The sequence below is a fragment of the Triticum dicoccoides genome, chromosome 4A (genome assembly GCF_002162155.2).
Source record: "Triticum dicoccoides isolate Atlit2015 ecotype Zavitan chromosome 4A, WEW_v2.0, whole genome shotgun sequence".
Classification (NCBI taxonomy): Eukaryota; Viridiplantae; Streptophyta; class Magnoliopsida; order Poales; family Poaceae; genus Triticum; species Triticum dicoccoides.
The window spans coordinates 440,281,678-440,305,546 of NC_041386.1; the positions used below are offsets into that span (position 1 = coordinate 440,281,678).

A 23,869-nucleotide genomic window follows, 5' to 3' on the forward strand; every position below is an offset into this window, starting at 1 on the left:
TGTTCCTCCGGTGATCGGGAGTTGCATAATCTCATAGTCATAGGAACATGTATAAGTCATGAAGAAAGCAGTAACAGTAAACTAAAACGATCAAGTGCTAAGTTAACAGAATGGGTCAAGTCAATCACATCATTCTCTAATGATGTGATCTCGTTAATAAAATGACAACTCATGTATATGGCTAGGAAACTTAACCATCTTTGATTCAACGAGCTAGTCAAGTAGAGGCATACTAGTGACACTCTGTTTGTCTATGTATTCACACATGTACTAAGTTTCCGGTTAATACAATTCTAGCATGAATAATAAACATTTATCATGATATAAGGAAATATATAATAACTTTATTATTGCCTCTAGGGCATATTTCCTTCACTAACACCATCTCCTAAATCACACAAAGCAGTTTTCACATAATTCTTTTTGATGGAGCAAGGTATAGTTGGTATTCCCGGATCTCCAAGTTTTTTAGGTACTCCATCTTTAAAAATATAATTAGCAAGCATAGTGGAGATTTCAGCTTCCAATATTTTTCTCTTATTGGTGATGATGTCTTTCATGTACTTTGCATAAGGAGGCATTTTCAAGATATCAGTCAAGCGAGTACGCAAAAAGACTGGCCTCGGCATTTTAGCAAAGCGTTCAAATTCTTCATCATCATTCTAGTTGACTTAGGTGGAAAGGGCATTGGTTTTTGAACCCACGGTTCTCTTTCTTTATCGTTTTTTCTAGCCACAAAGTCTCTTTTATCATACCTTTTATTCTTGGTTTGTGGGTTATCAAGATCAACAGGTGGTTCTATCTCAACATCATTGTCTGGTTCTTTATTATTTGGTTGAGAGTCTTCATGAACATCAGCATTATCTTTTTCATTATCACTAGGTGAATGTGTCATTACCAGACTGAGTTTCAGCATCAGAGATAGAAACTTCATTATCATTATCAGGAGGTTTCTCTACTTCAGGTTCACTAGGAGCATGCATAGTTCTATCATTTTTCTTCCTCTTTTTGGGTGTCCCTCAGGATAAAGTGGTTCCTGAGTCATTTTACCTCCTCTAGTTGCAACTCTAACAGCAAAGTCATGCATATTATTATTCATTTCATCAAGCAACTCTCTTTGAGATTTAGCAACTTGTTCTAACTGAGTTTGAACCATAGAGGCATGCTTTCCAACACCTCTAACATCATTTGAGATTCTAAATAACAAGTCACTCAAGCGAGCAATCATATCAGAATTGTATTTCAATTGTTTCATAGCATTTGCATTGAAGTGATCTTGTTTCCTAATATAGTTTTTAAACTCATAAAGGCATTGGCTAGGGTGCATATTTTGAGGATTGTCACTATCATTGAACTTCATAAGAGAATTTACCTCTACCACCTTAGGCAATGGTGGTGTATTAAGCCCATGTATTTCTTCGATAGGAGGTAATTTTTTAACATCCTCATCTTTAATACCCTTTTCCTTCATAGATTTATTTGCCTCTTGCATATCTTCAGGACTGAGATATAATATACCCCTCTTCTTTGGAGTGGCTTTAGGCGGTGGTTCAGGTAGAGTCCAATCATCATAATTTTTCAATATATTCAATAATTCCTCAACTTGTCCAACAGTTCGTTCCCTGAAAACACAACCAGCACAACTATCTATGAAATCCCTAGAAGCATCGGTTAGTCCATTATGAAGATATCAAGTATTTCATTTTTCTTAAGAGGATGATCAGGCAAAGCATTAAGTAACCGGCAAAGCCTCCCCCAAGCTTGTGGGAGACTCTCTTCTTCAATTTGCACAAAGTTAAATATTTCCTACAAGGCAACTTGTTTCTTATGAGCAGTGAAATATTTTTCAAAGAAGTAATAAATCATATCCTGGGGACTACGCACACAACCAGGAGCAAGAGTATTGTACCAAGCTTTAGCATCACCCTTTAATGAGAATGAAAATAATTTGAGAATAAAGTAATAGCGAGTTTTCTCATCATGAGTAAAAAGGGTGGCTATGTCATTCAACTTAGCAAGATGTGCCACAACAGTTTCAGTTTCATAACCATGGAAAGGATCAGATTCAACCAAAATAATCAACTCTGGGTCGATAGAGAATTCATAATCCTTATCATCAATAAAGATCGGTGAAGTAGCAAACTTAGGATCACATTTCATTCTAGCATTCAGAGATTTTTTTATACTTGCATAATAATTTCTCTAGATCATCTCTATCCCTACAAGCAAGAATATCTTTAGTTGTCTCCTCATTCATAACATAACCTTCCAGTACCTTAGGAAATTCATATCTAGGAAGGCTAGTTCTAGCAAGTGTTTCAGGAGATTTAGTTTCAAGCTCATCATCAGATTCAACAACATCATGTTGTATTACTCTAGCAATTTGTTTATCAAGAAATTCACCAAATGGCACATCATCATTACCAAGCAAGGTACTAGCATCATCATAAGCATTATCCATAGCAGAAGTAGCATCATCAATAACTTGCGACATATCAGAATTAATAGCATGTGGTGGTATTGCAAGTTTACTTATAACAGAAGGTGAATCTAAAGCAGAACTGGATGGCAGTTCCTTACCTCTCCTCGTCTTTGAGGGAAAAATCTTAGTCTTATCATCCTTCAGATTCTTGATAGTGATAATATGATAATAACCCCAAGTGACTCAACAAATATAGCTATGCTCCCCGGCAACGGCGCCAGAAAAAGGTCTTGATAACCCACAAGTATAGGGGATCGCAACAGTTTTCGAGGGTAGAGTATTCAACCCAAATTTATAGATTCGACACAAGGGGAGACAAAGAATATTTTAAGGTATTAGCAGCTGAGTTGTCAATTCAACCACACCAGGAGATTAATTATCTGCAACAAAGTGATCATTAGCAAAGTAGTATGATAGTTTTGATAATAGTAGCAGTAACAGTGATAACGGTAACAGTGATAGCAGTAGTTTTGTAACAAGTGCAACAGTAACGATAACAATAGTAACTTAGTAAGAACAGTATAGGATAAATTCATATGCATTGGATCGGTGACTTGCTAGATGATATTCATCATGAGACTGTTATAACCTAGGGCAATACGACACTACCTCCAGTTCATCAATATAATGTAGGCATGTATTCCGTAAATGGTCATACGTGCTAATGGAAAGAACTTGCATGGCATCTTTTGTCCTACCCTCCCATGGCAGCGGGGTCCTATTGGAAACTAAGGGATATCAAGGCCTCCTTTTAATAGAGAACCAGAACAAAGCATTAACACACGGTGAATACATGAACTCCTCAAACTATTGTCATCACCGGGAGTGGTCCCGACTATTTGTCACTCCAGGGTTGCCGGATCATAACACATAGTAGGTGACTATAACTTGCAAGATCGGGTCTAGAACATGGATATAATGGTGATAACATAAACGGTTCAGATCTGAAATCATGGCACCCGGGCCCAAAGTGACAAGCATTAAGCATGGCAAAGTCATAGCAACATTGATCTTAGAACATAGTGGATACTAGGGATAAAGCACTAACAAAACTAACTCGATTACATGATGAATCTCATCCAACTCCTCACCGACCAGCGAACATACGAAGGAATTACTCACTCCTGGTGGGGAGCATCATGGAATTGGTGATGGAGAAGGGTTGGTGATGACGAAGAATGAAGACCCCCCTCTTTGGAGCCTCAAACGGACTCCAGATCTGGCCTCTCAATAAAGAGCAGGAGGTGACGGCGGCTCCGTCTCGTGGATCACGATAATTCTTTCTCCCTGATTTTTTCTAAAAAAATAGGATTTTATAGCATCGGTTTCAGGGTCTGCGAGGCCGCCAGGTGGGGACAACCCACCTGGGCGCGCCAGGAGAGGGGGGTGCGCCCTGGTGGGTTGTGCCCACCCAGGTGCCCCTCTCCGGTAGGTCTTGGCTCCAGAAATTCTTGTTTATTGTATAAAAATTCCTCGCAAAGTTTCGTTCCATTCCGAGAACTTTTATTTCTGCACAAAAACAACACCATGGTAGTTCTGCTGAAAACAAGTCAGTCTGGGATTAGTTCCATTCAAATCATGCAAATTAGAGTCCAACGCAAGAAGAAAAGCGTTAGGAAAAGTAGATACGTTGGAGACGTGTTAGGAGAGCATCTTCATACCTTGAAGATTGCTAAGCGGAAGCGTTTATCAACGCGGTTGATGTAGTCGTACACCTTCACGATCCGTTCCGATCAAGTACCAAACGTACGACACCTCCGCGTTCAGCACACATTCAGCTCGATGACATCCTCGCCTTCTTGATCCAGCAAGAGAGGCAAAGTAGTAGATGAGTTCTGGCATCACGACGGCGTGGTGACGGTGTTGGTGAAGAACAATCTCTGCAGGGCTTCGCCAAGCACAACGGAAACTATGACGGAGGATAAACTAGAGGGACGGGGTTGCCGGCACATGGCTTGGTGTATCTTGATGTGTTCCAGGTGCTAGCCCTGCCCCTCTATTTATATGTTGAGCCCTAGGGTCGTAACTTGGAGAAAGAGCCTCCTCAAAGTCGGTTTTTCCCGCAAGGAAGAGTCCTTCTCGGACGTCCAGAACCATACGCCACAGTCCTTGACGTCTGGCCCAGGGCTAGACGCTAGGGTCTCCAGCGTTTGCCCCCCAGGCTCTGCAAAACTCCTTTTGCACCGACTTAAAGCCCCGTGAGCCTTACCCCTTGGCCTAACCATATCATCCTATATATCAATCTTTACCTCCAGACCATTCCGAAGCTCCTCATCATGTTCGTGATCTCATTCGGGACTTGGAACAACATTCAGTCACCAACATACATAACTCATATAATACTATATCGTCAACGAACGTTAAAGCGTGCGGACCCTACGGGTTCCAGAACTATGTAGACATGACCGAGACACCTCTCCGGTCAATAACCAATAGCGGAATCTGGATGCCCATATGGGCTCCTACATATTCTACGAAGATCTTTATCGGTCGAACCTTATGACAACATATATAATTCCCTTTGTCCATCGGTATGTTACTTGCCCGAGAATCGATCGTCGGTATCTTCATACCTACTTAAATCTCGTTACTGGCAAGTCTCTTTATTCGTTCCGTAATACATCATCTTTCAACTAACTCATTAGTCACTATGCCTGCAAGGCTTCTTATGATGTGTATTACTGAGAGGGCTCAGAGATACCTCTCCGATACTCGGAGTGACAAATCCTAATCTCGATCTATGCCAACTCAACAAACAACTTCGGAGATACCTGTAGAGCATCTTTATGATCACCCAGTTACGTTTGTGACGTTTGATAGCACACAAGGTATTCCTCCGGTATCCGGGAGTTGCATAATCTCATAGTCGAAGGAATATGTATTTGACATGAAGAAAGCAATAGCAATAAACTGAATGATCAATTTGCTAAGCTAACGATGAGTCTTATCCATCACATCATTCTTCTAATGATGTGATCCCGTTATCAAATGACAACACATGTCTATGGTTATGAAACCTTAACCATCTTTGATCAACGAGCTAGTCTAGTAAAGGCTTATCAGGGACACGGGTATTTGTTTATGTATTCACACATGCATTTAAGTTTCCGATCAATACAATTCTAACATAAATAATAAACCTTTATCATGATTTAAGAAATATAATAATAACCATTTAATTATTGTCTCTAGGGCATATTTCCATCAACATCAACTCCTTTTAGGTGAGTTGGTTGTTGCGGTGTGCTTGATGCTAGAGAGTTGTGGATTTGAATCCCATGATGGTAATTTTGTTTTTCTCGTGTAGTGCGTGTGACAGAAGTGACAGTTTTCTCTGGCGAGCGCACGTGAAGTGCAACGAAAAAAGCTATGTAAAAGAAAGAATGGGTGTTCTACAAAAGGTAAGACTAAGAAAGAACTCATCATACTCATTCTTTTTTTTATCAAAAATGCCAAACGAAGGCCGAGCTTCGTGGAGATCTTAATTTGAAAACTTAGAACTTTTCTGTTTCAAAAGATTGTGAAAAATACACGTATATCTAGAGACACAATGTATATATGCATATTTTTTAGGTTAAAATACATTAAAATTAGAGCTAGAAAAGAAAAACAAATCCATGACTTTCTAACATATTTACCGTTCATCCTTAAAATTCAGGATTTTCTTTTCCAGCTCGCAATTCAAGATTTCATCCAAAAATGTTACACACATACACATTACATGCTTCTATACATGTGTATTTTCTTTTCTACAATTCTTTGAAACTAGATAGTATGATTTTTTTAAGTTAAGGCATCTACGAAGCTCGGTCTTCAGGATGCCTTACTCATCTTGTAATGTCTTCTCATGTGGCAAAACTAAAATAAGGTTGCCTTATTTTTTTTAAACATCAATACACACAAGCACTTATATATACACGCATACATTTATCCCTATGAACGCATATAAGCACACCATATCCTATGAGCACCTCCAAGAGACTGAGCCGACATATCATCTTGAGATTTTATAAAGTCACCATAGACGCCTCGTAGTCGACGGGAACTACTGAACATGTATCGCCGATTTTTTTTAAATAAATTCAGGATAAATGCGAGCATCAAAACTTGAATCGTACCATTGTCTACCTAATCATCCAATCATAGGATGGTTCGCGAGGCTGCCTTATTAATTATTGTACATACATTCTTTAATTATTTTGCCATGTCAGTATTTTGCTTGCACGATATTCTTCTTGGCACTTGTAGACCGAAGCCGCTCTGGCCCGCCTCTCAGCCCTTGTACAATGGGAGGTGCTTAGAGAGATGCTTAGAGAAATAAATCGGGTGTTTCTTAAGCACCGGTGCTTATTTGTACAGAATAGACGCTTAATGCTTAGGCCTTGTACAATGGAAAGTGCTTAGGGAAGGTGCTTAGAAAAATAAATCAGGCTTTCTTTAAGCACCGGTGCTTATTTGTACAGGGTAGACGCTTAACTAAGCGTCTCTTCTATAAAAATAGGCACTAGTGTTTTAGAAAAACTCGGTTTATTTTTCTAAGCACCTCTCTAAGCATCTCCCATTATACAATGCCTTATTTATATAGGAGAGACGCTGTAAGCACCGATGCTTCAGAAAAACCCGGTCTATGTCCCTAAGCATCTCCTCTAAGCATGTGAGGCCACGAGGAGCGACCATCTGGTTTTGAGACAGCTCACGAAACCTCGTCTTGTCCTCCTCTGAGCCGGCGGCGAAGCGAGCGGCGGCGCTCTTCTCGACGACTACGTGGAGGAGACGAACCCGGCCATAAGTCCGTGTGGATTCAAGGTAGGCTTTGCTGAATCCCAGTCGAACCTGTGCTTCATTTTTGGCCGGATTAGCAGGCTAGGGTTTCGTCCGCGTTTGTGCAATTGTGGGTGGCGATTCCGAGCCCGGAATCTTGGGAGAAATCCGTCCATGTCCCCTGTGCCGCAGCACATTTTTTCTTCCACTTCTGCGTTGGTTGGAAGAAGCGGGTCTAGGGGATCACCCCTGCTTCATTGCAAGCCTGCGGTATTACTACTATTTTGTGCTCAGAACTTGAGGCTTCCATTGCACGGCTTCGATGTTTATGTTACATTATGGCATGTAGGATATCAATTCATTTGCATTTTTATTCAAGAACATTAGTCTTATTTTATCTGTTTTTCTGTAGAAAATGGATGAGAAGCCATACGATGGTGAAGTATTAACTCGTCGAGTTGAAGAACTCCAGCGGGGTACTCACTCATATCTGTCATATACAAGATTATCATTCATTCGTTTATACTTTCAATGATAACCCTAACATACTGATTGTTTCCTGTGCCAATAGAAGTTGCTCTCATTATATATAACACTTCAGCCTGCAGATTAGTGATTAGTTTGGCTACATTGTTTTCTCTGTGCAAGTAGTTCAATTCAGGACCCTCACCCCTTTTTGGAATGGAGGCACTCCAATGGAAATTCAGGGGGAATCGTACTAGTTCCTGGCTTCCTTCAATAATGACCTCAAGATATAAAAGCGGATAATGCACTAGAGTTCCTTCACTAATATGTACCCTGTCATAACTCAGCTATTCTCGCATATTTGAGTAGATAATTTTTGCGAAGAATGCAATAGTTTTTTTAAAATTTCTTTCACTCTGTTAATGGTGGCTTGCTGTACAATTTGGGAAAGTACATGAAGTAGCTGCTGAAGTCCTTGGCTAATTATGTTACATTGTTTCTGATAGACATTTTATGAGTCTTTATAATAATTCCAACCTTCTACAGCTTTGTTCAGTCATAGGAGTATCTTAGTACGCAGCAGTGTTGCTTCCTTTGGATGTCATGTGTACATGGTTAACATGTTGGAAACTATTGGCAGATGTTACTAGTAATCAGAGATTTTCAATGGAAGATCAATGTACCTATTTTCTCATACTTCAGATTGATGACCTTTTGAATGGAGAGAACACCATGTTCTGTTTTCTCAAGCTGCTCATGTAGACTAGTTGTTTTGGGAGTAGTTCCAGTTTTCATTCTTGTATTTCTTTTATGTGGGTGTATAGGTGTACACTTATTGATTGAAATATTCTTTGTTTGTCAGAACGTGATGAACTGAGAAAAGATATCGAGCAATTATGTATGCAACAAGCTGGACCTGGTTATGTTTCTGTTGCAACTCGAATGCTTTCTCAGAGGTGCTTCCATAGGTTCTGTCCATGTTCCATTGTTATCATTGTAGTGAAAGTAAACCAATGTTTTGTTTTAACTATCCAGGACAACAGCTCTGGAGCAGGATATTGAGATCCTTCAGAAGAAGTTAAGTGGATGCTTAAGAGAGAATCAAAATTTGCAAGAGGAGCTTGCTGAGGCTTATCGAGTTAAGGTGTGCTTCTCTTCCTCGCTGCACTATTGTTTGTATCTGCATTTCTTTTTCTTTCTTCTGATGATTGCTTTACTTAAATTTTCAGAGCCAGCTTGCTGATTTATATGGTGCTGAGCTATCAAAGGTTTCATACTTTGACTTGTACAATCGACTGTTGTTGTTTTATCAATAATGTTGTAACTTTCCGATCAAAAAATAAATAAATAATGTTGTAGCTTTTGCCGACTAATATTTAGTGGCAGATAATTTTATACTTCTCCATCATCCACGTACAAGCAGTATAGGGAGTGAAGTACCTTGAGCTTGAACATGGCATGCCATATCTATGCTCACTTATAGCTAGACCCACATATCATTCAGACAGTGCACAACTAAACAAAACACTAACAGTTGTGCTTATTTGAAATCTGCAGCCTGAAAGTAAAATATCATTTCAAGCATGATAGGCATATTCCGAGTCTTGGTTGGTCTTTTTAGAGAAGGTACCCTTTGGGACCTTTGCTTAATATTAATTTCACTTCAGTTAACTTGAAATAGACAATAAAGGCCTCATATGCTTACTTAAAATTTGATATTTTGTGGAATTTAGGTCACTAATTCTTTAACGTCCTAAAGTTCTGTTTACAAGAAATCTAGCTTATTGTGGAAATGACCTTCTATCCTGCAATGACAATGCAGACCAAGGAGCTAGAGCAGCAAGTGAGGTTTTTCCAGAGCAGCGTTGCTCAAGCATTTGCTGAACGAGATGGTTCATTGTTGGAGGTTCTTCTTGATTTACTTATTACGTCAATTCTGTATCTAAAGATGTAATGCTTTATACATGACATTTGAAATTGGTAGTGTGAGAAAGCAAAGGAGCGAGAAGAAGCAGGGTTAAAAATGTGCGCTACCTTTGAGGAAAGGTACTGTTACTCATTTCCTATTTCACATGTCTTGAACTGTTCTCTGGTATTTAAGATATAATTGGTTTACTCTAAGAAAGATGAAATGTTAATGTGTCGTTTCACCAAGTTCCCCAGAGGCGAGTATAATGGAAACTGACTGGTATCTACAGTATCAAAGATCTTGACAAATAAGTGGTCTTGCAGTGTTTTTCTTTTTGGATGTGAGTTTGTTGGTTGTAAAATGGCCAGCATCCGATATTAATGTTGGCTGGTGCATTGACAGACCTGCAACTGCACATATTATGAGACACATCCTAATAAGAAAAGGGCACTAGTTAAGTTTGTAACAATGTTCTCTTGTTTAGCGAGGAAAGTGGAATCTTAGACCATGTACAATGCTAGGAGCTTAGAGCAGTGCTTAGAAAAACAAACCATTGTTTTCTTAAGCACCAGTAAATCTAGGAATAGTTTTCGATTGACCGGGTGCGCTGGGTCGGTTTTTGCGTCCGGCCTCGTTTGTTTCAGGTGTTAATGGGCTAACTCTCCTAAAAGTTTGGTTTAGTTTAGTTTCTCACAGCAAATGGGTGGGTATGGTCGGCTATGGGCCCAAACAGATCCGGTTACAAACAGTTTCAATCCACAGTTTAGACCGGTTGGTGGTATAGGTTTCGTTCCAAGTTCTCCAGCCCGACAGACACACAGTCTTCTCCGCTCGTCGACCACGCCTGCGACCGCCGCAGCTCGCCGTTCGCGACGGCTGCCGTCACTGCTCGCGCACGGCTCGCCAGCCCCCTCTGCGAAGACTATTCGAGGAAGGGAAATGGTTCCAGGAAATGATTCCAACCCTTACGTGCAGATCAGCAAGGGCCAGATCGGAGTTATTCGGCAGGCCGGCGGCGACTCCAGCATGTGGAGGAGCGGCAGGCGCCATGGTCGAAAGGAGAGGTGCGTCTGCGAGCATTGTGGAACATGAGACATTAAAGATGCCCTCTCGCGACGGATGAGCGCGCCTGGTGGCGCCGCCTGATCTCCTCATTCCGGCCACCCCTGCATCCAACTCTTCTCAACCCGGAGCTCTGCTCCCTCGTGCTCCCGGCCATCCTTGTGCGCCATGGCTCCTCAACCCTGCTCCCAGCCCGTGTCCGCGCCGCAGGCAGCGGCGACAACGGCTGACCATCTGCCTGTGCCGGGTGCCGTCCCTGTGTCCTGCTGCTCATCAGATGTGCCCCGGCGTCCTCCTGCTTGGAGATACAGGGGGGAGAACGCGGGCATCATTACCTCGTGCGCGGGCCTCGGGAAGCCGGCGACGATGGCCACTCCATGCACAGATGGTTTTCGAACCATTTCAGGAAATGGTTCCAACCCACAGATGGACACTCAGTTTTAGTTCAGTTTGGGTGAGTCAAATAGGTTTGGTTTTGGTTGGGTTGACGGGAATACAAATAGGTTTAGTTCGGTTTGGGTTGCCAAGTTTATCCATTCAGGTTTGGTTGAGGTATGGTGTAGTTTTCAAACTTTTCTCAGGATTAAGCACCAGTGCTTATTTGTGTACCAGAGGCGTCTAAAGCAAAACCGATTTATTTTTCTAAGCACCTGTACTCTACAAATAACCACTAGTGCTTAAAGCAAAATTGATTTATTTTTCTAAGCACATAGCATTGTACATGCCCTTATTTTGCCAGTGCTTAAATTTTCTTAACTTCCGGTGCGAGTTAAAATTTGTGCTGTGCATCTTGTTAGCATCTCTAACAAGACATGCGTACCATACTAAATGTACTGACACAAAGTTTAACTGTACATTCTTTACACAATTACTCCCTCCGTCCCATATTAATTGATGCTGAAACGGATGTATCCAGACGTATTTCACTGCTAGATACATCCATTTGAGCGTCAATTAATATGGGACGGAGGCAGTATATCGTTAGGGTGGTGACCACAGAACTTATTCTTTCTGTTTCTGCATTTGGGAGTTTCTTAAATCACAACTACACTTCACATAAGCTTTATTTAAGTATCCCACATTCAACGACGTTATGGAGAATGTCCTAGATTTGCTGCACTTTTCAGATAAGTGCAGAGTATCATGATTGTTAATTGGCAGGACGAGAGAATATCAAACTGCAATGGAAGATCAGAAACGTTTGAACGATGACCTGCAAATGGAGTTGACAGAACTAAAAGCGCATACAGAATCTTCCTTGAATGTAAGCATGCTTTTGATTTCTTATTGCCATTACTACCAGCATAAATCTGTGCAAGTTCACTTAAAAGTTTTTTTTCATACTGAAAAAGTACCAGATTTTAGTTGAGAGAACTAAAAGAGCATCCTAAATCCCTCTTGGATGTGCGCATGTTTTCTGTTGCTATGTCCACAATGATTATCTGGTAATTTTTTCTGTTCAATGAAGGATTTAAAGGGAAAATCTTACCACTATAAGTTTGTAAATTTTTCTTTTGACATTGTCCATTTCATTTTTGCCACAGGGCTGTGTCACTGAGTAGTTGGCCCAACGAGAGAATGAAAAACAAAATGCAAAATATGGCTTGCTGTCAAAATCCTGAATAATGTCAGGATTTAAATAGTCTTGCCCATTTTTCCCGTCCAACTTTCTAATGTAAATTGCACTAAGGAGGACGTATATTATTGAGTGGTTTTGATGGACGCCTGAGTGTAAAATAATTTCCTTGACCTACTGCATATTTTTTATTTCTAATGTATGTGGTTGTCTGTACCTCGCCATCTACACTCAGTATATTTTAGATAAAAAAAGAATCCAATTGGGATCTGCCCTCTTTCATGCTGATTTGACGTGTTCAGTTCGCATCATTTGCACCACCCAATATATATCAGAATTGATCCTTCTTGATTGGGAGTTTGATGATTGATTCTGTTTCAGGTTATTAAAAAATTATACGAAGTTCGTTCCAGAGAATGTGAATGCCCTTCAAACATTACTTTTGAAGAGAAATGTTCAATTCTTCTAGATGATTCTGCTGACAGTTGGAGTTTCAACCTGGATGGCGAAACCTCAACTTCGAAGTACATTGTAAACTTAAATCACTTTATCCATGAGAGATAATAATTCACTTGCAGATTGATATGTTTTATTTTTTCACTGTTTCAGTTTAAAATATACTCCTTCCGTCCCAAAATAAGTGTCGCTGATTTAGTATTTTGGGACGGAGGGAGTACCTAATACTTCTATTGAATTTTTATAATCCACTGTTGTAGGATATGTTTGTCTGGACAAGTTTATTTTGGGAACCTTAGAAATGCAAAAGATAGGGATGTGTTAAACTTTGATGTCAGTTATCACGTTTTTCTAAATTCTAATAGGAAGCATCTCTACTTTGAACTTTAGCTTTCTCTAGTATAAATTACAGGACCTTACACGGAGACAGAAATTACAAAGTAACTGCATGTCTGATGGTTCTCAAGATTGTAAGTAAATAGTTATTCTATTTATAGGTTCGACTCTGCTAGAGATGATCATGCCCTCTCTGCCTGAATTAAGCAATGTAGTCTCAGTATAGAAAAGGACCTGGCTGTCAAAAATTCTCATTTGCAAAATCGATGCTCCACTGGTAATGTAGAAGTTTCCACATTCTGTATTATTATATATTTAAATGGCTGGAATAGTGGAATATATCGAAGTATGTTATAGACATAATCAGTTAAACTTAGTCAGACGTTCTGAATTTCTGATTGGGCAACATTAATAAATAGATAAATTAATAACATAAGCCTTGTATGCTTCTTTACAAGCGGCACACCAGCAAACTTATTTTTGTTACTTGACAGTTTCAATAATTTTATTGTTTCTAGTTGTATACACATTCACTGATCTTTTTTATGTAGGCATCTCTAGAACAGGAGAATGAGTCGCTTAAAGCTAAAATATCTAAGCTGCAAAGCAATCTAAGAATGGTAAGGTAAGTTTATCCATAGCAGAGACAAATAGTTTTTCGGCTTTCCTAAGAGATCTGTCATTTGGATGTCCAGAGTTTCGAAATTGAACATCACTTGCAAAGAAATGCACGAACACTGGAAAAGAAACAGGTACAAAAATTCAACTTATCATATCATTTTTTTTACGGCACCTTAATGCGCTTAATGATGTATACACTTTGGAATGCAGGCACTCAGTGATGATCTTATGAGAAATGGTCTGTCTGCTCTTCAAAAAGTCTATACATATCAAAGGGCTGAAATTATGAAAATATTGGAAGAAGAATTACTTCTGTTAAGCACGGCTGTTAATGAGATTCAAGACAAGTTAACTCAAATTTGCATCAATGCTGAGATCATGGGTAACCCTGTTGGGAAGATGCAATGCTGTGACAGTAGTTGTAAAGACGTGCATGTTACTATGGATATTGGCCCTGAAACCATCCCCAAGGTTTGTTCAGAACATAATGAACTTTCTCAAGTCTTGCTTTTATGCGGAACCACTTCCTCTAGGAACCTTTTCCTCGATCTAGATTTGTGCTCACGAGTTATGGTGTAACTTGTGAAGAAATTGATAAATATTACTTAATAGTGTCAAATCTCCAGAACACCTTGATGAATATATCCTGGGTTGGCATACTTCTTTTTTACATTTAAATCAGATTGACTATTTATCTTGTGTAAGCAAGATACCATGTCCTTACTTTTTTTAGATAGGTACTTTGTTGATGTGTTCCCCCTCTTTTTCCCGAAGAAAACATTTCTTGTAACACCCTGTTTTTCGGGGGTTCATTTTTTTAAAGGCAAAGGATGCTACACATTACTCAGATAATACTTTAGTACTGTATTTTAGTTGGACACATTGGAATTAATTTGTTATACCCTTTCTTATGCAAAATCAATTCCAAAAGCATTTGGGTTTGATTTTTGCAACTCCAAGTAAAAGCATTTGGGACAGAGGTAATACATGAGTATTGTTTGAATAATACACAACATCCTTTGCCTACTCTTCCGTTCCTTTTATAAGGTGTACTTTTTTTTCAAAAGTCAAACTTTTCTCTCCTTGACCAAGTTTATAGAAAAGACTACCAATATGTACAATACTAAATAAGTAAAATATGAAAATATATTTCATGATGTATCTAATAGCACTGATTCCTTTTCTTAGATGTTGCATCTTTTCTAGAAACTTAGTGAAGGATAGAGAAGTCTGACTTTTGAAAAAAATTAAGAGTTAATTACACTTTTGATACATAAACTTGCACTTGATGTACAGATTCATACATAAACTTGAAAAATGACACAAATCAGTCATACAACGTGTTTCAGGTACATTCAAGTACATTTCTGTCGTTTGCCGTTAACACTCCGTTAAGCTCTGCATGCCAGTTGGTCCACACTCAATACCTGCACATGGGGACCATCTGTCAGTGGCAAAGAAAGAAATAAAAATATAGCAAAACAATTGCGCGCAGTAGGAATCTATCTCGGCGCGTCACCTATCACGCTCCAGAAGCCAACCACTACATCACCTGCTACTATTTGTTAGTGTTACACATAGTTAACTTTTTGGATAGCAAGGAAACAATTGATCTGAAGCGAAATAGGCGCTGTACAAGGGGTTCGAACAATATTTTGAAAACTACTTTTCGGTTTTATTCCGGGAGGGACCGGAAAAAGTAGTTTCCGAAAACTCAGAAGTTTCGGTATTTTTTGTTCAAAATTTCAAAACAATTTTGAATTCAATTTTTTTGGTGTAAACATATATTCCTTTTAACCCCATATATGACAAATTGTGCCTCCTGTTCTAGCGGTCAGCTTCACTTGTTTATTCAGAGGGGTGCGGGTTCAAGGCATTGCTATGGTGCCTCGTCCATTTTTTCTTATGAAGAATGTTGAATATAACGCTAGAAAGGTCCAGTTTTTGCAAGATGTTTCGTGTGCCTTATCACTTGGAAGAATTTTTTATGTGAAAACATATGAATACGAGTTCTATTTGACATTATCTGACCTTGTAAAAAAATAAATAATTTTTTGAACGATATCAAAAACATTCGGGGCTCACCTAAATTTTCGGTAACCGGTCGACCGGGGAAAAACGGAGTTGAAAAACGCACGCACACAGTAAATCCTGTGCAATACACATTCTGGATTTGAATCAATTTACCTAATAAAATATATAATGGACTGTATGTTTGTACTAACAACAAATGCATCTGGTGCACTGGCTAACGCCTGAAGCTCGCTACGTCGCGAGTTCGAGTTCTGCTGGTTGCATTGCTTTTTGCTACATTTCTATTTCTTTCTGACACTGATAGGTGGAACCCACGCGCAAGTATGGAGTGTGGGCCAACTGGCATGTAGAGTTAACGGTAAACGATGGAAATGTACTTAAACGTTACCCGAAACACAAGTTGTAGGACCGATTTGTGCCATTTTTCAAGTTTATGTATGCATCTGTACATTGAGTGCAAGTACATGTATCAAAAGTGTAATTAACTCAAAAATTAATACTCCCTCCGTTCCTAAATATAAGTCTTTTTAGAGATTTCAAGGACTACATACGGATATATATAGACATATTGTAGAGTATAGATTTCACTCATTTTGCTCCGTCTGTAGTCCGCATTAGAATCTCTAAAAAGACATATATTTAGGAACGGAGGGAGTACATCTAGAAAGGATCAGAGGGAGTAGTTCCCTGAAGACTGGATGTCACAATTCTCTTTACAATTATATGACTTAACTTGTTATTGCATATATTGTAGGGTGATGTTCCTACAGGTTATTCTACAACTTTTGATGATTCAAAAGCGCTTGCTCAAACTTTGCAGGAGAAGGTACAGCGTTACGCTGGTGCTTCTTTCTGCTTGAAATTCTCATATGGGCCTTTCTTTATATTAAATAATCTCACATTATGTTGAAATCTACTACAGATGGAGGCGCTTATGCTTTTCTCACAGGAACAAGAAAGATACCTGTTGGAAAACCAGAAGAACCAAGCTATTATAGAGGACCTTGAGAAGAACTTATCTCAAGTAGTACTTCCTACACTTTTGATGTCCATTATTTTCCTTTTACAATCTTTACAGTCTTATGAATCTTGAGTTATGCTGAGTGCTTTAAACTGTAAAGTATATGGAGAAATTTCACACGAATATTATGCCAGTCCACTTTTTTCTACTAGAAAATCAGTATTTTCTGGAAATGCAAAATTAGAGGTGTGGTTGTTATAGTAAAATCTGGTGAAGTCCTATTGTAGAACCGAACCGGAGCCGGAGCCGGAACCGGAACCAGAGCATCGGCAGCAGTCAATGCACAACTGTGAGGGCTAGGGCTACTGTACTTGTTTAGCCATGTCACCAAAGTCTGGACTAGTTGTCGACCTCCGATGGTGTTTTGAATTTAACTGTGAGTTCATTGGCGTACACAGACGCGTGGTTAGTTTACATAGATGCAAGGACTACACCATTAACACCGGTGAATGATTATTACTATGATGGTCTATGAAACAATTAGATCTGTTCAACACCTTCAGTGTATCACATGTTTGGAGCTAGTGCAAAAAACTTAAATTATTTTGCAATTAACGCTCCAGCAAATATCAAGGACTTTATAGAGGCACGGATGAGGCTGGATTTAGTATGCAAACAGGCCATTCTGTTTTCTGTTTTCCTCTTGGACTCTTCTCTTTCACAGCATCTTGGAAGTTTATCTTTACGGTACATACTAGAGCATGCAACATTGGATGCACATCTTGTAACTTGCTTGTACCTGTTCTATACAGGTTAAAGATGAAAAAGTGAAGGTCTTGATGGAGTTAGCAAAACTGAAAGAAGCTTATCTCCTGAAATGGTAAGCTTTATGTGCAGCAAATCATCATACTGGATCATGTTTGTAATATTTACTTAACATTTTGAGTATCGTTTCCTGGGTGTAATATACATTCTTCTTCTTATCACTATATATATATTTTCTTCTTATACAGCAGCTCTACTGCAAATGATGGTCATGGTATTGTTGATACTCCAAAAATCACTTCTGGGCATGACCAACAAGGGATGCTGAAGACTATTCTTAACAGAACATCTCTAAGACAATGGATAAAAAAGGAAAATAATACTGGGCATGAGAGCTCTGGTGGAAATGACCAGACAGTTTGTAGAGGGTGCTCAGTAGATCTATCAAGGTTTGTGATAATACACACAAATTACTTTTTTGGTTCATTCACATCACACTTAGTCTTTCTATTAGCTAAATATGACCCCAATATGCTGCATCCTAGACTATATTTTTGCCATAATCTTATCTGCACTTACAATTTTGTTCTGCGATTTTTTTAAATTTCATGCTACTTCATGACAGGATGAAAGTTGAAAATGCTAGCCTTTTGGAAAGTGTTGCTACTATGGAACGTCTCACTTCTTTGGTTCATAGGCTGCACAGAGTGCTTATGAAGGTAGGGCACTTTTCTTTAATCGAATTATTAGCTTTAGCAGTATTATGTGATACCCATTTTTTGTATCCTAACCATTTTTTGTCAGGTATATGATGATGTCAAATCCGGGTGTTCTTCGGAGAGTAGTTATGAAGCACTGAGCAGTCTTATAACAGAAGCAAACCTTATGAGAACGGCTCTGGGCGTCGTTCTCCCAGTAAGCTGGTCAGGGGATTCATCAGGTGGTATCACTTCAGACTCGCCTAAATCATCAAAATCCGAAAAGGTGGATCCCCTTGGTTCCGCTAGCATGGAGATGTTGGAGCTACTTATATTGGCCGCGGATATCCTCAGAGAGAGCTTCATGTTGAAGAAATGATTAAGGATTCAGAAGCATGTATACAATTTAATCTATAGAGAGAATTGTCCGCTTGAGTTGATTTCTTAATGTGCACTGCTACTGTGTAAATGTGCGGAAGTGGAAACTGCTGCAAAATGTTTGTATATGAAGCTGATGGTTTGCATGCCAAAGAGATGGTAAATCCTGCAAACTGATGATTTTGCATGTCAAAATTTACCAGCTAGTACTTGTTGACAAATTACATGCATGAGTGAGCGTCTGTGCCATTTTTAATCGCAAAAGATGACAAGAGTTTGTTCCGCAAATTCGCTAAGCGGTACGTGACCAGCCAAGTGAAGGCACAATTGTAACATGCGGTATCACTCAACTATCTAACTACAGATAAAAACACAAGCAATTAAGTAATGGAGTTGATGATTAAACCAGAGGTCTGTACGACCAACTGTTCAATTATTTATTTATTATATCCAAGTACAAGCCTCACTTTATTCTCGCTTGCAACAGTACATCAGGATCAAATCGACGGTGATGCAAGAAGTGTGGCTTGTTACTAGTAGGAAAAGGGTAAAACGTGAAGCACATTAATGCCGGTTTGAATTTGAGCCAGCACTAATGTGTACATTAATGTCGGTTCCAACGACTAGCCGGGCCGCTCTCATTAGTATCGATTCGTGGCGAACCTTTAGCACCGGTTCGTGCCACGAACCGGTACTAAAGTGAGTGGTGGCATAATGTTGTCAGTCCGGGGCCCCTCCAGTACCTTTAGTACCGGGTCGTATCACGAACCGGTACTAAAGGTCGTCCTACATAGACCCTTCGTCCACCCGAGCTCGTTCTGTTCTTCCCCTTTTCCCTCTCCTCTTTGTTCTTTCCCCTCTTCCTCTCAAGCTCATCACACATTTTGCCCAAGATTTGAAGGCCCCCATCCATTCAAATGATCACAAATGTTAGCAACTCTTTCCTTTCATCTCTCATTGCTAGATTAGCTCATGCAATGCTTTATATAGTGATTGATTTTTGAGTTTAGTAATTTGGGAGGAATTATATATATGTGCTAGTATTTGATTTATATGCAATCTGAGGTCAAAAATAACACTTAGTTTTGCATATGTAGGTGTGGTTTATTTAGTACCTTCTAAATCTCCGTCGTAACCACCGTCAATCGCTCGCAACGTCCCATCGCCGGCACCACCTTGTGGTGAGCCTCTTGTTCATGAAGTTTTATATAAAAAAATGATGTTTGTGTGATTTGGATATATAGTTACTCGTATAATTATCTTACCCATACGTTGTTTGTTATGCATAGTGCCATGGTTTTGATATCCGTCCCCGTCGGCCCTCGTCCGGGTTATGATTCGGATGTGGTATATTCTCTTTTAAAACTATTCATTGCATTTCGTGTTTATGACAAATTATGCCCATCAAGTTGACATAGATATTTGTATGTAGGAGGTAGTTGAACCCGAAATTCCAATCGACCCTATTGTCGAGAGGTTAAATTTAGTTGAAAGAGAAAACGAGGATCTGAAGGAAAAATTGAAAAGAATTCCCTATTGTCGAGAGGTTAAATTTAGTTGAAAGAGAAAACGAGGATCTGAAGAAAAAATTGAAAAGAATTGAGGGGGAGAAGATGGAATTGGAGTTGCATGTTGCCGATGTCGTCGATGATCACAAGATTAAGATGGAGAAAATGCGCTTGAAGATTATAAAGATTAGAAAATATGCCATTCATAGTGAGGCTTGGTATCATTATGTTGTTGGATCAATTGTTACCTTAGTTGCGATCTTGATTGCATTTGTTATTGCATTTAAATTCTTTAGCTAGAGAGTTATTTATTTATTGCATTGAAGTGTTGTTTGCTCTTTATGTATGAACTTTATGTATGAACTTTATGTATTGTATTAATTTGATGTTTTCGGTGCTGTGTATTAAAGATGAGCCGGCAATGGATGTACGATGACCGATACTCTCCCGAGTTCATTAATGGCGTGCGTACTTTTCTGCTTGCGGCTGAGGCAAACAAGCGAGCGGATGGTTTTATGCATTGTCCATGTGCTGGCTGTAAGAATGGTCGCAATTACTCTACGTCAAGAACCATTCACGTCCACCTGTTTGAGTCCGGTTTGATGCCCCACTATAATGTTTGGACCAAGCATGGAGAAAGAGGGGTTATGATGGAAGAAAATGAAGAAGAAGAGGACGACGACAGCTATCCTGGCCATGTGTTCCCTGAATACGATGATACAACAATGAGGGAAGAAGCTGAGCCGGTAATGTGGGAAGAAGCTGAGCCGGCAATGCGAGAAGAAGCTGAAGAAGAGACATCAGATGAGCCTGTTGATGATCTAGGTCGGGCCATTGCCGATGCAAAGAGAAACTGCGCAAGTGATTTGGAGAAGAAGAAGTTGCAGTGCATGTTAGAGGATCACAAAAAATTGTTGTATCCGAATTGCGAAGGTGACAAGAAAAAGCTGGGCACCACACTGAAATTGCTGCAATGGAAGGCAGAGAATGGTGTATCTCACAAGGGATTTGGAAAGTTGCTGGTAATGATAAAGGATATGCTTCCAAAGGACAACGAATTGCCCGAGAGTACGTACCAAGCAAAGAAGGCTGTCTGCCCTCTAGGGTTAGAGGTGCAGAAGATACATGCATGCCCTAATGATTGCATCCTCTACCGCCGTGAGTACGAGGATTTGAACGCTTGCCCGGTATGCGGTGCATTGCGCTATAAGATCAACCGCGATGACCCTGGTGATGTCGAGGGCAAGCGCCCCAGGAAGAAGATTCCTGCCAAGGTGATGTGGTATGCTCCTATAATACCACGGTTGAAACGTTTGTTCCAAAACAAAGAGCATGCCAAGGCGATGCGATGGCACAGAGAAGACCGTAAGAAAGACGGAAAGTTGAGAGTACCCGCTGACGGGTCGCAGTGGAGAAAAATTGAAAGAAAGTACGAGAAGGAGTTTGCAGATGACACAAGGAACATATGGTTTGGTCTAAGCGCAGATGGCATTAATCCTTTTGGGGAGCAGAGCAGCAACCATAGCACCTGGCCTGTGACTCTATGTTTGTATAACCTTCCTCCTTGGTTGTGCATGAAGCGGAAGTTCATTATGATGCCAGTGCTCATCCAAGGCCCTAAGCAACCCGGCAACGACATTGATGTGTACCTAAGGCCATTAGTTGAAGAACTCTTACAACTGTGGAATGGAACATGTGTACATGCGTGGGATGAGCACATGGGGGAAGAATTTGACCTAAAGGCGTTGCTATTCGTGACCATCAATGATTGGCCTGCTCTCAGTAACCTTTCAGGACAGACAAACAAGGGATACCGCGCATGCACGCACTGTTTGGACGATACCGACAGTATATATTAGGCTAATTGTAAGAAGAATGTATACCTGGGACATCGTCGATTTCTTCCGAGCAGGCATCCCGTAAGAAAGAAAGGCAAGCATTTCTCCGGTGAGGCGGATCACTGGACGAAGCCTCGCCACCGTACTGGTGCTGATGTACATGATATGGTCAAGGATTTGAAGGTGGTCTTTGGAAAGGGTCCTGGTGGACAACCTGTTCCGAATGATGCTGACGGACGCGCACCCATGTGGAAGAAGAAATCTATATTTTGGGACCTGCCCTATTGGAAAGACCTAGAGGTCCGCTCCGCAATCGACATGATGCACGTGACGAAGAATCTTTGTGTGACCCTGCTTGGCTTCTTGGGCGTGTATGGGAAGACAAAAGATACACCTGAGGCACGGGAGTACCAGCAACGTATGCACGGAAAAGACGGCATATATCAGGGTCATGCAAGCTACGCTCTTACCAAAGAAGAGAAGGAAATCTTCTTTGAATGCCTGCTTAGTATTAAGGTACCGTCTGACTTCTCATCGAATATAAAGGGAATAATAAACATGGCAGAGAAAAAGTTCCAGAACCTAAAGTCTCATGACTGCCACGTGATTATGACGCAACTGCTTCCGGTTGCATTGAGGGGGCTTCTATCGGAAAACGTTCGATTAGCCATTGTGAAGCTATGTGCATTTCTCAATGCAATCTCTCAGAAGGTAATCGATCCAGAAATCATACCAAGGTTAGAGAATGATTTGATGCAATGTCTTGTTAGTTTCGAGTTGGTGTTCCCACCATCCTTCTTCAACATCATGACGCACGTCCTAGTTCACCTATGCGAAGAGATTAACGTTTTCGGTCCTGTATTTCTACACAATATGTTCCCCTTTGAGAGGTTCATGGGAGTCTTAAAGAAATATGTTCATAATCGTGCTAGGCCAGAAGGAAGCATCTCCAAGGGCCATGAAAATGAGGAGGTCATTGAGTTTTGTATTGACTTTATTCCTGACCTTAAGCCGATTGGTGTTCCTGGATCGCGGCATAAGGGCAGACTGGATGGAAAAAGCACGCTAGGAGGGGAACAAATAATATGTATGGACGGACATTCTCTCACTGAAGCACACTACACAGTTCTATAGAATTCCGCTTTGGTGGCTCCGTATATGGATGAACACAAGAATTTGCTACGCTCCAAACACCCGGAGCGGTCTGATGACTGGATTACACGTGAACAAACCAGGAGTTTCGCCAGCTGGTTGCAGACACGTACCATGCATGACACCTCTATTGAAGATGTACTTGCTGTCCTAGTTATCATCTTCGAATATAATGACTTTCAAAGGGTACGAGATAAATGGTAATACATTTTACACGATCGCCCAAGATAAGAAGAGCACCAACCAAAACAGTGGTGTCCGCTTTGATGCAGAAACCAAGACAGGAAAGGAAACATATTATGGTTATATACATGACATATGGGAACTTGACTATCGACGTGGTTTGAAGGTCCCTTTGTTTTGGTGCAAATGGGTCAATATGACACGAGGCGGGGTAACGGAAGACCCGCAGTACGGAATGACAACAGTGGATCTCAACAATCTTGCGTATGCAGACGAACCATTCGTCCTAGCCAATGATGTGGCACAGGTTTTCTATGTGAAGGACATGTCTACCAAGCCAAGAAAAAGGAAAGATAAGGAAGCGAATGCATCGTACGATGAGCCAAAGCGGCACATAGTTCTTTCCGGGAAGAGAAACATTGTGGGAGTGGATGACAAGACAGACATGTCAGAAGATTATGAAAAGTTTGATGAAATTTCTCCATTCACAATGAATATTGACCCGAGCATCCCGTTAAATGATGAAGATTTTCCATGGTTACGGCGCAAAGGGACACACGCGAAGAAAAAGTTTCACACCCAAAGATCTGGGATGTGATCGGCTTCACTATCATCACTTTCTTCTGTGTTTCACACCCAGGAGGGAATCTCTGTAATAGTTAGGGTAGTTATGTGTTTTGGCAT

The 23,869-nt window shown here is 40.3% G+C and overlaps 1 protein-coding gene across 2 annotated transcripts; it reads left to right on the forward strand.

Moving 5' to 3' along the window:
- The first annotated feature begins 7,110 nt into the window (after positions 1 to 7,110).
- On the forward strand, positions 7,111 to 18,710 carry LOC119286064. 2 transcript variants are annotated; one of them, XM_037565402.1, is made up of 18 exons: positions 7,111 to 7,288; positions 7,656 to 7,719; positions 8,571 to 8,664; positions 8,744 to 8,852; positions 8,938 to 8,976; positions 9,531 to 9,614; positions 9,693 to 9,754; positions 11,841 to 11,943; positions 12,637 to 12,786; positions 13,599 to 13,667; positions 13,743 to 13,799; positions 13,879 to 14,139; positions 16,457 to 16,528; positions 16,625 to 16,726; positions 17,476 to 17,543; positions 17,680 to 17,877; positions 18,054 to 18,147; positions 18,233 to 18,710. In XM_037565402.1, exons 2-18 carry the CDS (start codon positions 7,659 to 7,661, stop codon positions 18,503 to 18,505), a joined length of 1,896 nt encoding a protein of 631 aa, XP_037421299.1. In that variant the 5' UTR covers positions 7,111 to 7,288; positions 7,656 to 7,658; the 3' UTR covers positions 18,506 to 18,710. The 2 variants fall into 2 exon arrangements, with proteins under 2 accessions (XP_037421299.1, XP_037421298.1); XM_037565401.1 differs by having other exon boundaries at positions 7,112 to 7,288; positions 17,677 to 17,877.
- Positions 18,711 to 23,869: the final 5,159 nt, after the last annotated feature.